The following is a 15764-nucleotide window of genomic DNA, read 5'->3' as shown; positions in this document are numbered from 1 at the left end:
CAGGGAAGTCAGTGCAGGAACCTGGAGCAGGAACTTCTCCAGAGGCGTGGAGGAGTGGGCCTTACTGGCTTGCTCCTCCTGGTTTGCTCAATTTACCCAGGGTTGGCATCACCGTCAGTGAGCTAGCCATCCCACCTGAATCATCAGGCAAGAAAATGTCCCACAGTTCAATGCGAGTATTTTCTCAGTTAAGATTTCCTCTTCCCAAATGGCTCTAGGTGTGTCAAGTTGTCATTAAAAAAAACGGCAAATGGCCCCTTAACCTGATTTTTAAATTGTGGTTTATGGTGTTTTATTTCTTAATGTTCTTTGCCTATTTTGAAGTTGAAAGTTTTACTTTTGGCCTACTCTGTGGATATGTTTGTGGCATGTACTGAGAGTGTGGGATAACTTTCTGTTTGTAGTCACTCCTTGTCATATTGAAGGGATTGATTTCTCCTCCAATACTGGGGATTGAACATAGGGCCTCACACACGCCAACATGGCCTCACCACTGACCTACATCTCTAGGCTGTCTTTTAGATAGTCTTACTGTAGAGGCCTGGCTGGCCTCAACTTCAGAGTCCTGCCTGCCTCTGCCTACTGGTTGCTGGGTTAAAGGCGTGTGCCAGCCTTGTAAGGTAATTAGAATCAGTAGATTGCATGTTTGCAGTCTTTCAGTTGCTCTTGACTACCCCACCCTAACCCCCACCCCTGTAGAGGGGAATGGCGTTGAATTAAGCTTTTACTTTAGTAAAACTTTACTCCAGTTTTTACTTGGGGATTAAAACGCTTGGCTTTTGTATCTTTCTGTCACCTCTCTCCATTCCTAAGAGACTAAGAGAAAAAGAACTGTTACATTTGAAGTCTGTTTTAATTTGGACCCTGATCACCCCATTAAATATCATCAGAGTTTTCAGGTGTACATTGATGGAGTTTTCTAGAAGCTTAGCAGAAGGTGGGGGTTGGGCTCACCCAGGCTTTAGGGTGCCTGAGACACTGTGGTTGAGGGCTGGAGAGACAGACACTCAGCGGTGAAGGGAAGGTGCAGTCACTCCTCCAGGGTCAGTGCTGTGTTTAGAGCAGGATTGCTTCCTCCGAGCCTGTTATACTTCGTTTTACACTGCCAGGCTTTGTTGTCTTCCCCTGCTCTTCCTGAGCCCAGCTCCTGTGTCATGTGGAGTCCACACAGGCATCCTATCTCTGGCCTCCTGCACTGAATAGCGCAGCTGGCTGCGCAATCATTCACCAGTTGGAAATGTAGGTAATGCTTTACTCTGAGCAACTGAATTCTTAGAGGCTTACTTGAACTTTTCAAAATGGTAACTAGTCTAGTCCAGGTTTAAGCAGCAGCAATCCCTAATGTGAAGTGGTTGAGAAAAGGGCCCCTAAAGCCTCCGTGGATGGGAGGGGTTCGTTTATTTTGTTTTTCTGTTTTCTTCTGTTTTGTATCTTAGTATAATAGGAGAGTAATTAAGCCTCTTTCAGAATACTTAAAGCTGCCTAATCTGAGCAGTTGGGAGGCTGGTGGATTATTGCAAGTTAGGCATCACCAAAGCTTTAGCAAGACTCTGGCTCAGAAAACAAAGGCAAAACAATGGAAGAACCATTTGTATTTATTGATACTCTATAATCTTAGCAGATGCCTTTTATTTAATGAAGTGAAATTATTTTTAAAGTTAGCATTTCATTTAACTCTATGTGTTTAATTTCTGTCATATAGTGTCATACTAACTTGAAAATATAGGACAGTCTCAGGAATTCCTTATAGGCCTTGTATTATCTTGCCTGCAAGACGACAGTCTCAGAGCCTTTAAGAATGTCAACAAATGCAGATTCAGCCTGGCACGGTGACCCATACATTTAGTTCCAACACTCAACGGCAGAAGTAGGCCCATCTCTGTGACTTTGAGGCTAGCCTTATATTCCAGGCTAGCCAAGGCTGCATATGAGACCCTGCCTCAAAAAAACAAAAAAAAAAAGAAAGAAAGAAAGAAAAAGAAAAGAAAGGAAGGAAGGAAAGTAATGTAGATTCTTAATACTTACAACAGATGCAGTGTTTGAGTTAGTTATCACCACATAACAAGAAACCTCAACACGTAGTGTCTTCAAATTATCATTGTCTAGAGCTCCTAATCTTTTGAGTCAAGGATTGAGGCAGGACTCAACTGGACAGCCTTTCTGTTGCCTGGGTGAACAGTGTTCTCGGCGGGAGTGGGGGGGAGTTCAGCTCATGGCTCAGCTGGGTAGATTTTGCTTTCTTCCCATGTGCATCACCTGGCTTTTAACAGCAGGTAGCTCCTCATAGGATTTTTGAAGATGTTATAAATTAGAATCTAAAATCACTGACCACTTTAAACTTTTAAAATGAAGGCTGAGGATTGTAATTCACTTGCCTAGCATGTGGAAGGCCATAGGTTTGATTGCCAGCATTGCAAAAACTTAAATAAATACAATAAAATTTATTCTGTGTGTGTGAATATTTCAGAGACATTCAATGTAAGGGTAAGGAGTCTTCTTTAAGGTACAGGTTTCCATTTTATAAATTTCCATAGCCTCAGGCAGTAGAATTGGCCAGTAAAAGCTACAGCAAATTTAACGATTTCTTTACTGAGAACAAAGGGCTGTCTTACTTACTTCTGTGAATACTATGCTTATCAGAATCATCTACCAGAAAGTTAAAAGTTATTGAATTTGTTTTTTTATCTGAGGAAGGTCTTTGAGGGCTTTCTCAAAAGGACTGAAGAACGAATCACTTTGTGAGTGTTAATTAGAAGCAGAACCGTCCTTTTGGGCTTTCCAGAGCATGTGTGCTGGGTGGTGGGTCCGCTGAAGAGTTGGCGTGAGTGGAAGAGCCCGGCAAGCATGCTCTGCCTTTCCTAGAAGAGGCACGTCTTGTTGGGGGGCAATGGGAGAGCGTTGTTCTCCTCTTGCCCTGTGTTTTGTGTCGCTGCATGCCAGGATCATGTGTAGATATTGGTGTTTTTGAGACAAGGTTTCTTAAGTTACCCACACTGGCCCCAAAGTCCTGGACTCCAGTGACCTTGCTGCGTTGCACCCAGCAGCAATTCTTTTAATGTGATGTCATTTTTTATTCTGTACTCAGCAAATAGTTACCTCTGCAAGGGGAATTAAATGTTTTGACATATGCATAGCACACACGTGCCTGCTCATGGGATCACAGTGAGAGCCTCATTCTAGGCTGCTACTCACTTACTGCGCTGCCCCTCAGCTTGACTCTGTGTTTGAACGCAGGAACTTAAATGATATTATACTGGCCACCATTAAACCAGAAGGCTTTGGGAGTCTCGATTTTTGAGGAAATGAAGTTTCATACTAATTAGGTAATTTTTTTTTTTTTTCTGAACAGAGGATGCTTCTCTGTCTAGTGGAGTATCACACATATACATTCTAACTATCCTTATCTGCTAGCACTTTCTTAATCAAGAAATGGACTTTGTAGAGGTTCTTGGAAAGAAATTGATGCCAAAGCATTCTCATACCAGAGCAACTATGATTTCAGTCTCAAGTCCTACTGTTCGGGAATTTGTAGTCAATATTTTGCAAATGACTGAGCTTACGTGATTGGTGTAACATTTTTACATAGAAATAGTAAATGTTGGAAATTTGTACATTTGCCTTTAGTCATGTAAGTCCTGCTCATCCAGGTAAGGTACTTTATAAGAAGGACCAGAACTAACCTGGACGCAGTAGATCATGAAGTATGCCATAAAACTGTATTTTTCTTTCCTCCTCAGGTTCTCCTCCATTTCCCAGTGTGAGCGCTTTACATCATTAAGATGAGTTGCATATAGATGTCACTTAATGCTCTTCCTAAGGGCTAAGGATGTAGACTTATAAGCAGGACCAGACTAATCATCTTAGCCTTACCCTGCGGGTCCCATAGGTAAGGCCTAGCAAGTCCTTCACATGCCATCACTTGGACCTCTCCGACTATCCTTTCTGAGTGAGACTCCAGCGTGCTTAGGACAGTCAGGCCTGCAGCACCCCTGTCAGCCCGTAGGGAATAAGTGTCCTGCCCAGTGCTACTGCTACCCACCCATCTCTAGTTTATCAGTGTTAGTGAGATCATCCCTGGAAGTCTCAGCTTAGAGCCTGACATCAATCATTTTTGTCCACATGGGACCAAAGCAGATTCACAACAAAGTCTTGACAAGTGCTTCATTGCATATTTTGCATTTAAACTAATCTGTTCTCTTAATATGGTTGTCAGGCTGCTTTTCACATTGTTTTCTCTGACATATGTGCATAACTATAATTAGGAGACTATTTCAGAATAGCTATCTTTTTATTGCCTGTGGCGAGCAGTATTCATCATGATTGAAAGTACTCAGGCTTAGAGACAGACTTGCTATGTCCCTGTTTCTATGTCTTAGCACATAAAAAAAATACTTAAAAAATTTGCAGTGAATGGGGAGTAAACTGCTCTTCCAGAAAACTCTCACTGGAGATTCTGTTTCAGTGCCTCCTCGAAACCCAGAATTCATTTTCTATTCACCTTTAAAACAAACTTTATGGTGTAGATTTGTTTAAAATGGTGAAATAATCACTGTCTTCTAGTTGAGGGAGAGGATATTGGCTTTCATTGACAAACAAACAATTTTTTTAATTCCTTTGTAGTGAAAATAGTTTGTATGTAGAAATTTGTCACTACGCAGTGAGAAATTCAGTCTTTAGACTGTCCAGTGTGCTTGTGAATCAGATGGTTCTGAAACAGCTAGCTGTAGCTGGATCAGGCATATAGTTCAACCTGATACACATGGAATGCAAATCTCCAAAACTGGTTAACTGGGGGCAACTACTTGCATGTCTGAATAATAACACACAAGTGCTTCCTCAAAAATGTCCTCAGAGTCATAAAATTAGGTTATACGCCATTTCCAGAAACACTCATGTAGAGACTGGCTCTCCTATGACTGTTGGGGAAAATTCCCAAGTAATTATTTTTATTCCAAAGGAAAAAGACTGGGATTTATTAATCGCCCTTTCTCTTTCTCTCTCTGTCCTCCCCCCACCCCCCATTCTCCCTCACCTCCCACTTCTCTCTGCCAGATTTAGAAATGGCTGTTGCATACTGGAAGTTGGTATTGTCTGGAAGGTTTAAGTTTTTAGATCTTTGGAACACATTTCTGCTGGTAAGTAACCGTTTCTCCCCTATAGTGCCCAGTCAAGAGGAAGATTTTTCTATTTAAAAAACTAACATTTAGGCCCTGCATGGGGTTACATGCTTTTAATTCCAGCACTCAAGAGAGCAAGGCAGGCAAAGCTCTATGAGTTCAAGGCCAGCCTAGTCTACTAGTGAGCTCCAGGCTAATCAGGTCGGAGCTGCTCTTTCTAGAATGTTGTTTTTCAGTCAGCTGCAAATGTCAGCAGCTCTTACCATGCCATCTCCTCTGAGGACCTCCTAAACTCAGCAGTCCTTCATTTCTACTGAGGAACTTCAAATCCATAAAGTACCAGAACCACACTGGCTGCACATTGCTTGGACTCTAGAGTGTGGACCAGCTCTTGGCCAGAGGTACCCTGGCCACCGTGAGTCTGTAACCTGACACTATTTCAAAATGTATTCTGCCACATACAGCTGTACAGGAGGCTTTTGTGTGGTACCTTGAGGCAGGCACTATGGCTGTGCTGGACCCTGTCATGTAGGGACAGCCATGTTACCTGTAACCTCTCTGAAGTGATTGGAGTGCAAGGACATGTCCTGGTGATAGCAGGAACATCCAGACCTTGCACAGTGTCACAACCATGAAAAGCCATGCTTCCCACAGTACATCCTGTTGCCCGGCAGGTGCACCCCTCCTCTTCTCCATCTGTGCCCAGTTTCTGTCTCTAGTGATAGCATTCACAGAACATGGGGCAAGTGCTGCCTTTGAGGCCTGGGGATGGGCATCGTGCCAAGGGGCTTGGCCCAGCAGGTGTCCTGTTCCTACAGGTGTCCACTGGTTGCTAATGCAGCACCCAGTTTCTCCATTCCTCATTTTGTGCCACTTGGATGGAACCTCTAGCCCATACATGCTACACAAGTGCTCTACAGGTACTCTGTCCCCAGTTCACGTTTTGTGTGATGCAGGGACTTGAGTTTAGACAGGCCTTGAACCTGGGATCTTCTTGCCTTACTCAATAGCTGGGATTACTAGCTTATTTCACCAAGCTCTCATCTTTGGCTTACACCCAAACTGCAGATATTCTACAGAGAACCCCACAGCCATGTGTATAGAAATAAGGAGCCACTGCATCATGAAGACAGCAGAATGCTAGAACAGACAGTGTCCACTGACCGAAGGGCTGATAAAGTGAGACTATTGACCCAACAGAGCAGCACAGAGCAGTTAGATTGGATTGGCATGTCAGCTGGGTACTTCTCAGACCTAATGTTGCTGGAAGGGGTGCGGGGTTGGGGAGGACAAACTGTAGAAACAACTGACAATCTAGCAGTTGGTGTTTTAATATACTCTATGAAGTTCTCAAAGAATAAAGTAAATAAATAGGCTTCCAAAAAATAATAAATAAAGACATAAGATAAGGGCTGGCAAGATGGCTCAGCAGATAAGCGTACCTGCCACCAAGTTGTCTTCTGACCTATACATGTGCACAGAAAAAGATAAATGTGAAAAATGTAAGGTATCGTACACACAAGCTTAGCAGCTCTTTATGTTACATGCATGTATTGACATGTAAAAGCTGTCATAAGTTCGAGGAAATGAGTGTTTTTGTAGGCAACAAGGGGAGAGCTGCTGAGACAGGAGCCCTGGAGGCCAAGCTTTGCCTCAGAACTTGCCTCTCTGTGGTACAAGCATTGTATTAGTCTCCATGCTGTTGATGTAATCTCATCCCACTCAAGAATTACTTGGTCTATAGAGTATAAATGTGAGGAAATAAGGTAAGTAGAAATAGGACTCCATATGGTCCGGCATCATTGCTGAGCAGTTCTAGGGAAGTGGGGAGCAAAAAGACATTTAGAGACTGGCCTTCTGTGTGACCAAAACAGAACTGTATAATTTTCATATTTGAAATATATTAAAATAAGTTAATATTCTTTATTTGGACATATGGCATATAGCACATACAGTTGATCTAGAGGACTATTACCTTCACTTGTGGTGGTTTTGGATTTGCCCTCATCACATTTAAGAGAATCCACTTACTAATGCAGTGTGCCCCAACCACTATAATATCTGAGAGCTACGATCTGAACCTTAACCTGGTGGATGTTTTTCTCTTATGTATTAGGAGCATCACAAAAGATCAATTCCAAGGGATACTTGGAACCTTCTCCTAGATTTTGGAAACATGATTGCAGATGATTTGTCTAACTACGATGAAGAAGGTACTAGAAGTTGTAGGTTCTCACAGGGTTACCAGCAGTGCTCACTGTCCTGTGGACGCTCAGTGACTAACCCCGGAGTGAGGGGCAGATGCTGTCCCAGAAAGGCCACCCTCCCATGGGGATAAGAGTAGTGTACTGGCTTCCTTCCTGTCAGCTCCTATAGCCACATAAAACCCAGGTAGGATGGCTTGTAGGTGATATCATGTCTGGACATATTTCCCTCCTGATGCCAGAGAAACCCCATTTAAGGTCCTCCCATGCAATAGGACTGCTCCCTGAGAGGGGCCTGGTTCCGGGTGGCTGGTCTCCCCCCAGATTTAGCTGGCCTGGACTTTATCTAGGACATCTTCACTCACGCCTGTCACTGCCAGCACTCAGTTCACGTCATGCCCCTCACACGTATATCCTCTATACTCAGCAGTCTCCAGCTCAGCAGACACCAAACAAAAACAGGTGTAGAAGAAGGAACAGTTGAATGTAGACAGTTTGGTTTTCAGGAGCCATAACTAACTTGTCTGCCAGAAGACAGCCAGCATGAGAGGCAGCGAGTGCCGGTGCCGCAGGGGAGCCCAGCAGCTGTGGGGTTCTGCGCTGTGTAGACTTGGGTTTCTGGTAAGGAGTCACAGGAAGAATGCCCATGACTAGGGATTAATGCTCTTTGGCCCCTAGGAAGCAATGGCTCCATTTATTTCCATTCCCAGTCAGCAGGTTCTCACTGCCTATACATTGGCTGAGAAACCACTGTGTAGGCTTGATCAGTGAGAGTGTGGTCTCACGGCTGTTAACACCCACCACTGGCTGACCGTGCTGCCTGGAGCAGAAGTGACTTCAGTGAATCATGTGATCAGATGCACGCTTCAGATTATTTTGGTTCTTTAGATGTTAGAATTGGGGAAGAATTTTTTAATATGAAAATACTGATGTAAGACTCATTTTAAAAACCTGTTTGTCTTCCTTTAGGAGCCTGGCCGGTCCTTATAGATGACTTTGTAGAATATGCACGAGCTGTAGTCACAGGTGGGAGACGTGGCCCTTTCTAGGTGGAAAAGCCAGACAGATGGAGGGTAGGATGAGCCGTATCCTGGAGGACCACTGGGTTGGTTGCTGTGTGCATTTGTCGCTGACTTCAGAGTCTTCCTCGTCTATTCATGAAGCAGATTCTGACTCCGCTTAAAGGCTACAGTGGCTCACGGCAAACACAGAGAAGCTCCTCGGGGTTAGGGCCGAGTCATCAGAGCTATTGCTTTAGGAGTCGCCTGCATGACTTGTCTTTACAGAATGCAACCTAGAACCTGTTTGCAAGGCTGAAAGCATGCTGTTGAGTTCATGACGTTAAGGTGAGCACCAGTGGTTTCCAAACTGGAATCCCGCTATACTTATGCTTCAAAATAGCATCTGTGTCCTCAGAATGATGTATCTTTTATACACGTCCACGCTGTTAGAAAACGTGCCCTCATAAAGATGGCCTTCTCAGAGAGCCTACTGCTTTTAATCTTGGTATTCAAGAATGATAGTTTTGAATTCTCAAATCTCTAGATTTACTAGATGTTTTGTTTTCATTTTCTCTAGAAGACATTGTTGCAGTTTGCACAGGGATGGCACAGGATGTAATCCAGCAGGTTCATTTCAAACTGTTTACAAAGCTGGTGGGCCTGTTTTACTTCCAATAAGGTTATTATTAGGCCTGGAAGCTGCCTCCTGAGAAGTTTCTTATTTTTTTTAATATATTTTATTATATTCAAAAGGACATTTTTCCATGAGAAATACTTCTTTTTGAGTGATGAATTAGATTTACAAATCAAACGCACTGGTTCCCTTCACCATCTGCAGTTTCTGCAGTACCCAGTGTCTAGCCCTTGGATAGCCATATGCATTTGGAAGCAAAAACACACATCCAAAAAGAATCTACACCCAATGCCCCTGTCGTCTTTGTCTGCACTGTGGGACTGTCCCGTGTCACTGTGCTTGTCACCGTCTGCTTTTCTGGTGTTTGTCTGGTCAAGATCCACTCACGCACACAGGCACGGAGGGCCTGGATACTTCCTGCTCATCTGGTGTCAAGCTTTGAACATCACTGTGCTGACCCTACCTCACACTTGCCAAGATTTGGTGTCACAAGCGTGCCTTGCTGCCCAGCCTAAAACATGGCCAGCGTGCAGAAATGCTGGGCCCACTTCAGGACGGGGGACTGCTCAATGCCTGTACACACAAGACATGTCTTGAATGTGCTGTTGGGGCAGCTTCTGGTCAGGGGACATGCTCTGAGGCACGTGTGCCCTACAGTGAGGCGGACTGCTGCTGTCGACCACGGATCTCAGAGGAAGTGGATATCGGAATGGGAGGCCAGTCTCCACAAAGCCCACCCCTCAGTGTACGCCAGCACCAGCAACCTGTCAGCACAGGTCTGTGAAAGGGGAAGCGAGGGCTTCTCTGAGAGCATGCGGAACCAAACTGACTTAGTGGGGCCGGGAAGACAAAGCCTCCTTCCAGACGTGTGGGCTCCCAACTCGTAGTTACCTTCTGTTCACAGACGTTTACAGACACAAGTAACTATATTTTGAAGGTCTGCAATACGTTTTTATTTTTAAGATTTAAAATTCTTCAGGAGAAGGGCCAGTGATAGGATTCAGCAGGTTAAGGCGTGTGCTGCCAAGCCTGAGGACCTGAGTTCAGTCCCTGGGACCCACATGGTGGAAGGCGAGAGCTGACTTCCACAGGCTGTCCTCTGACCTCCACACACGTGCCGTGAAATGCATGTACTCCCCCTACACACACATGTACTCACACAGTAAATAAAGTAAATAAATAAGTGTAACTCTAAAACTCTAAATTCTGTGGGATTGTCAATAGGCTGTGAAGTACTAGTAATTGATAAAGGCTTTTCAGAGAATTGTGCTTTCTGTTTTATTATTTATACTTGAATTGTGCATGTTACAGAAATGCTGAAAAACTTCAGGAATAGTAAATAAAATATTTTCCCCGGTGTTGTGATGTCCTTTCTTGTGTGCACATCAAGGCCCTAGTTTTTGTCTTGGGCCAGCAAAGAGACCCGTTGTAGCAGCAAGCAAGCCTTTGTCCCATTGCTCTAACTCCGCACCAAGTCTGCTGGGTGGCCTTGCTCTGTCCCACCGTAAAGGTGAAATGGGTCAGCCTCTCCCACCCCCACCCAGTGCCTCATGACAGTGACTTGGCCTCAGGTCATAGAGCAAAGACCACAAGACCTTTCCCAAGCAACTAGCCTTAAAATAGACAGGAACTTGCTATTCTTGTTCTTATCTATGGAGGCTTTCAGAGGCACACACAAACTGCGTCTCTTCAGGACACACCTAACTGCATCTGACATCCATTTAAGCTTTTATATTTTGCTAACAATTAGGTTTTCTATGTCTAATAAACAAATATCCTGCAACAAGCTGTAGTTAAAACATATTTACCAAGCACAACAGCTTTTAAGAAATGCATGCAATCTGTTCCACTTAGTGCCTGCCAGGAATTTCCAGAAGAGACAGCGTAGTCCCTGTCTGAGTGACATGGGTGCAGTGTCGTGTTTCAAACTGGATGCTCTGTGGACACAAAGAGTAGGTGTCCCCCAGCTTCTGTTGATGTGCCCAGCATCCTGTAACAGAGGGGGCTCTTGAGTGCTTGTCAGCCAGACAAACTAGTGACACCACCTTCCTCAACAAAGTCCTCTCCCAGGAGTCCTTGGACTAGACTCCTTCAGCCATTTCACACTTCACCCATAAGCTGTTCTGCCTTCCCTTAAGTGGGTGCTGTCTCCTGCCGGCTTTCCGCTGTTTGTCGTATCTGGATGGGAACTGTACACCTGCTTTTGCAGGACTGCTTCAGACTGAGAGTTGTGCCAGCAGGAAGGGCACCTTGCTACACACTAAAGTTCTTACCAATCCTGCTTAACTCCAAGTGATCCCCTGCCCGTTATGGGTGTGACAGACTCACTGGAGGCCTACAGAGTTTGTGCTTGAGACAGGAAATAGGGAAGAGGCCATCCTCCTAGTTCATTTCAAACCAAGAACCCTGGCTTTCTGAAGCATGCCAACCCAGCCTCCCGTTATCTAAGAACTCCATGAGTAGGCAGTGACATCGCAACACGTGAGGCCTGAGGTGGCATACCCACATTTCACTGTGCTGAGACATGCAACACTCTAAAAGTTAGCATGTAAGCCCCTTATTGGACATGAAGATATAATACTTTTTCACATGAAGATATAATACTTTTTCACAGGGAATGCTACATCTTTTAAAGTTTTAACTAGACATTTTTTTTTTAAGTGGCGCTGCCTCTGTCTCCTGAGTGCTAGGATTAAAGTCATGCACTGCCACCAAGCTTTCTAAGAGCATAAAACTACAATAGATGAATCCCAGCATTCTGCTGAGTGAAAGATGGCAGATGAAGGGAGGCCACGTAATGCACTGGTGCGATGGCAAGAGGAGTGCATTTATTTGAAGATGGGGCAGAACAGAGGCACGGAGCAGCCATGTTCACATTGTGACCTGCACTGCTCTGCCAGCAGGAGGCGCATTCCATCAAGGAGCTGACACAGGAGCGTGGCTCAGCGGCTCTGAGCCGCCTCTGGGTGTGAACTGGTGCCAGCAGCCTCCTTTGCTGGAGAGCCAGTGCTGTCCACAGCTCCCACGTGGTGAGCTCAGAGCCTTTATCTCATTGGTGGTACCTGCCAAGGCAGGAAAGGAACGCCTGGCCATTTGGAGAGTGCTGGATGGTGATACAATGACCACTATAAATGTCAGCCGGGCTGGCTGAGGGTGGCCAGGAAAGGACAAAGGCGACTGCAGCATAAGAGGGTCACCTTCTGAGATGGAGAAGTTCAAGGCAGCAATGCTGTTGGCGAGTGTTGGCGATGCGCTCGGCTATGGAAATGTCTGCAGGGAGAACAGCGTCTTAGGCTCAATCCAGGAGGAGCTGCAAAAAGCCGGGGGACTGGACAGCCTTGTGCTCTCGCCTGGAAAGTGGCCAGTGAGTGACAACACCATCATGCACATGGCGACTGCCGAAGCCCTTACCACAGGTAGGACCGGCTGGCATATGTTCCAGGTGTGTTAGAGTAGAAAGGCCCTTGCACGGCTGCCTGTGTGGATAGCAAACCAACCTGACACCACTGCCGAAGGTGGTGATTTAATATTCACCAAAGACCTGGAGCCTGACGGGCAGCTCATGTTTCTCCTGTGTGTCTTTGGGGAACGGCAGCGCTTCACAGAGAATTAAGCTCCAGATTCTCAACAACTTTGGCTTGTTTCTGCTGCTGCGCAAGAGCGCCTCTGGGACCTGCCCTGTGGGATAAAACACAGGCAAGGGTTCTCACCACAGAGGATGAGGCTTCTTGTTCTAGGTCTATTACAAAAGAGCAAGACATTCAGCTTGGACTTTGGACTGAGATAGCATTGTTTCGGGATGGTATCTCAGCTTCAAATACTTAAGGTTGAAGTATCTGTATGAGTGATTCAATTTGGACATTGTTTATGTGTAAATGTTATAAGAGTTTTGGACATGGGAGAACAAAGTTGGTTTGTTCGATAAGGACGAGGCCAGTGCTAAGACCAACAAAAATGTTACATGGATTTCAGAGGCATATACAAATACTACATGTCTTTTCTTGTCAGGGCGTGCTAATATCCTGCAGGTCTGATATGTTGCCATTGCAAAATTAAGACCTGAGGACAGCAATCAAGCCAGCAGACCTCACTTGAGCATTTTGTTCATCTGTCGTGAATAAGCTCAGCTTAGTTCCGTGGTCATTGTATAGGAATGCCACCAATGTCGTGTCCCTAAATAGAGCTGAAGCACATTGATAAGATATGGTGTCACAGCTCATTGAAGTATCTTTCTGAGTGCACACAATTATAGAATCCAAGTGTTTGTGGATTCTGCCGTCATTGTATAGGAATATCATCAACCAGCCCCTAAGTAAGCAGTGAAAGTAAAGCACATCGGTAAGGTACAATGTCACACCTTGGGAAGTGGCAAAGCATCTTTTAGGGGTTTCAAAAAGTATGAATTCCAAGTATTTCTTCTGATATTTTTGGACGTACTCATATACCTTTATGGTCAGTAGTAGAGCTCAGAGTCCAGCACAGCTCACAACCCCTGGAGAACATGACTTTGGAAACAAAACAGCAAAAGGTAGCTATGCTTGATGTTTGCATTCTTGAAGCTGTGTTTACACCAGTGCACTGCTAAGCTACACAGAGGTCCTTGTGTGTGCTTGTTTCTGACGGGTGTTCTGTGAGTGCAGAGCACTAGGCATGCGTCTTAACGCTGGGCTTTCCTTGGAGAGGCCCTGCCACAGTAGGTCCTGTGTAATGACACGGGGTGCTTGGGATTAGATCAGTGGTCGGCAGTCACTCAGGATGAGGGGTGTGAGTTTAGTAAGGTTTGGTTGCAGTGCTGGGCTTTTGTTTTTGTTAAGGATAAAAGTGAGTTCCCTGCCAGTCACCAGGTTTACCAAGCATATACTGCTGTGTTGTACCCCGTCGTGGCTTCTCGTTACAGCTCATGAGAAAACAGCCCTTTAGATGAGCCTCTAGACCAATGGTTCTCAATCTGTGGGTCATGACCCCTTTAGAGGGCCAATGACCCTTCCATAGGGGTCACCTAAAACCATTGAAAAACAGATATTTACGTGACACTTCACAAAAGTAGCAAAATTACAGTTTTGAGGTAACAGTGAACTAATTTTATGGTTGGGGGTCACCACAGTGTGTTAAAGGGTGGCAGCATTAGGAAGGCTGAGAGCCATGGCTGTAGATCTAAGTGTGTTTTCTGCTCCCTGAAGCTCACGGTTCTGTCTTTAAACAATCCCGCTTTAGGCAGCCGTAGTCCTCTCTAGGGGCTTTGGAGACATGTGGTAGGCACTGCTGATGGTAGGCACAACTCCTGCGGCAAGTGTGCATCAAGGGCTCTCCAGGCGGCCTCACATGCAGTCTCTCCCAAGACCATCCATTTCACATGCTGGAAGGTGGCTTCAGTGTTCCCATGTGGACACAGAGTGGCTGCAAACCCATGCAGTCTGTGTGGCCATGTGATGGCACATCCAGGCAGCCAGCCACAGGCTGTGTTCTCATGTGCCCCATCCACTGCCTGAGGTCAAGGTAGCCACAGAACTAGTTATTGTGGTGTCTGGGTGCTCTATAGCCCGCTCCCCACAGTGGAACCACCCCTGGCACATTTAAGCAAGTCCCTCGTGCCTTCTTCACTCAGCAGAAGCTCTGTGGTCTATAAGCCATGGCTCAGCTGCCACAGTGGCCACAGCTCATCCAGCATGTGGATGAAGTCACAAGAGCAGAAACAAAGACGGGGCCTGGTGTGTCATTCTACAAGGCGTGCCAGTAGTGCTGCGTCTCGGGCCTCAGCTCAGGAGTGCAAAGACCAAGGCAGCTTCATCATGTCACTAGGCAAGTGTCTGGTGAGCATGGGCTCGCGTACCAGGCTTGAGTGTGGCTCATTTCAGGACCATTTGCTCTGGGCTTAGGCACATAGCTCCACATTCCTGATGGCTGCTGCTGAGCCTAGGCAACCAGGGAGCTGCTCGCGCCCCTGAGCCTTAGAAGCCTTGGGGCTGTGGGAGTCAAGCAGAGCCACAGGAAGAGTTTGAGGAACTCAGCGGTGGTGCAAGGCCAACAGGCTGGGGTCTGGGCCCCTAGAGGGTCTCCTGTCTCTGAAGGTAAACAGTTCTGGCTGACTGGGCCAATCAGTGAGGCAGGGAGGGGAGGCTGGCAGGATGTGCCTCCGCACGAAGCTTGCAGGGAACTTGAGACCAGAAGAATAAGGGTGTGACAGACCTGCTCTTTCTCTTCCTCTCAGTGGCTCTCTGACAGCTGAGTGAGAGTTAGAGCAGACACAAAGTTTGGAGCCAGAATGAGTGAGAGTGAATGCAACCTGTGGAATTCATGGGTATTTTATTTCAAACTCACTCATGGTATTTTGCTTTTTTTTTTTTTTAATTACATTAGTTGAGAGCTGCTGGCCAGTTTTCTAAACTGCCTTATTTTTCAGGAGGATGTATAGGGACGTAGGGAGATACATGTAGCAGTTAAGGCAGAGTGGTCAGAAGGGTCAGCAGATCGTCAGGCCTGATTCCCATTTACATGCCAACTTAAAGGACAAGGGTCCATGGCTGCTGGACTTCTATGGATGTTTTTTTTCCACTCTGAAAAAGCTTGGTTTCAATTAAAGGCAGAGATTTTTGTGGTATGTGGTCTTATAATAATTGTTTTAGAGGACTTGGGAAGGCCTGTGCTGCCAGGATGGAGGAGAAGACTGCCATCTGTAAACAGATAGCACTGGTAAACCGTGCCAGGTGTCGCGGCTCACTAACAGCCTGGCCATGCTCAGGTCCCGCCACCCAGCAGGGGTTTGCAGGCAGACACAGCTAATTTTATTCCTGTAGGGTTGCCACAAGAA

General features: G+C 45.7%; 2 protein-coding genes across 6 annotated transcripts in view; both read left to right on the top strand.

Moving 5' to 3' along the window:
- Nucleotides 1–10316, top strand: part of Dcun1d2 (defective in cullin neddylation 1 domain containing 2) — a 32761-nt gene extending 22445 nt beyond the window's left edge. For 3 of the 5 annotated variants that reach the window (XM_021653043.2, XM_060381409.1, XM_060381408.1), the window contains exons 5-7: nt 5053–5135; nt 7234–7330; nt 8291–10316. In XM_021653043.2, the coding sequence (XP_021508718.1) occupies nt 5053–5135; nt 7234–7330; nt 8291–8370 (260 nt within the window). In that variant the 3' untranslated portion in view covers nt 8371–10316. The remainder of the gene's footprint in view (nt 1–5052; nt 5136–7233; nt 7331–8290) is intronic. The other 2 variants (XR_009591300.1, XR_009591301.1) reach the window with 2 other exon arrangements.
- Nucleotides 10317–11818: 1502 nt separating this feature from the next.
- Nucleotides 11819–15764, top strand: part of Adprhl1 (ADP-ribosylhydrolase like 1) — a 34386-nt gene continuing 30440 nt past the window's right edge. Inside the window, exon 1 of the mRNA XM_060381406.1 lies at nt 11819–12372. Coding sequence (XP_060237389.1) covers nt 12162–12372 — 211 coding nt within the window. The 5' untranslated portion in view covers nt 11819–12161. The remainder of the gene's footprint in view (nt 12373–15764) is intronic.

This window comes from Meriones unguiculatus, chromosome 4 (assembly GCF_030254825.1).
Source record: "Meriones unguiculatus strain TT.TT164.6M chromosome 4, Bangor_MerUng_6.1, whole genome shotgun sequence".
NCBI lineage: Eukaryota > Metazoa > Chordata > Mammalia > Rodentia > Muridae > Meriones > Meriones unguiculatus.
The sequence above is the reverse complement of the archived record's forward strand: the minus strand, read 5'-3'. Positions and strand labels throughout refer to the sequence as shown.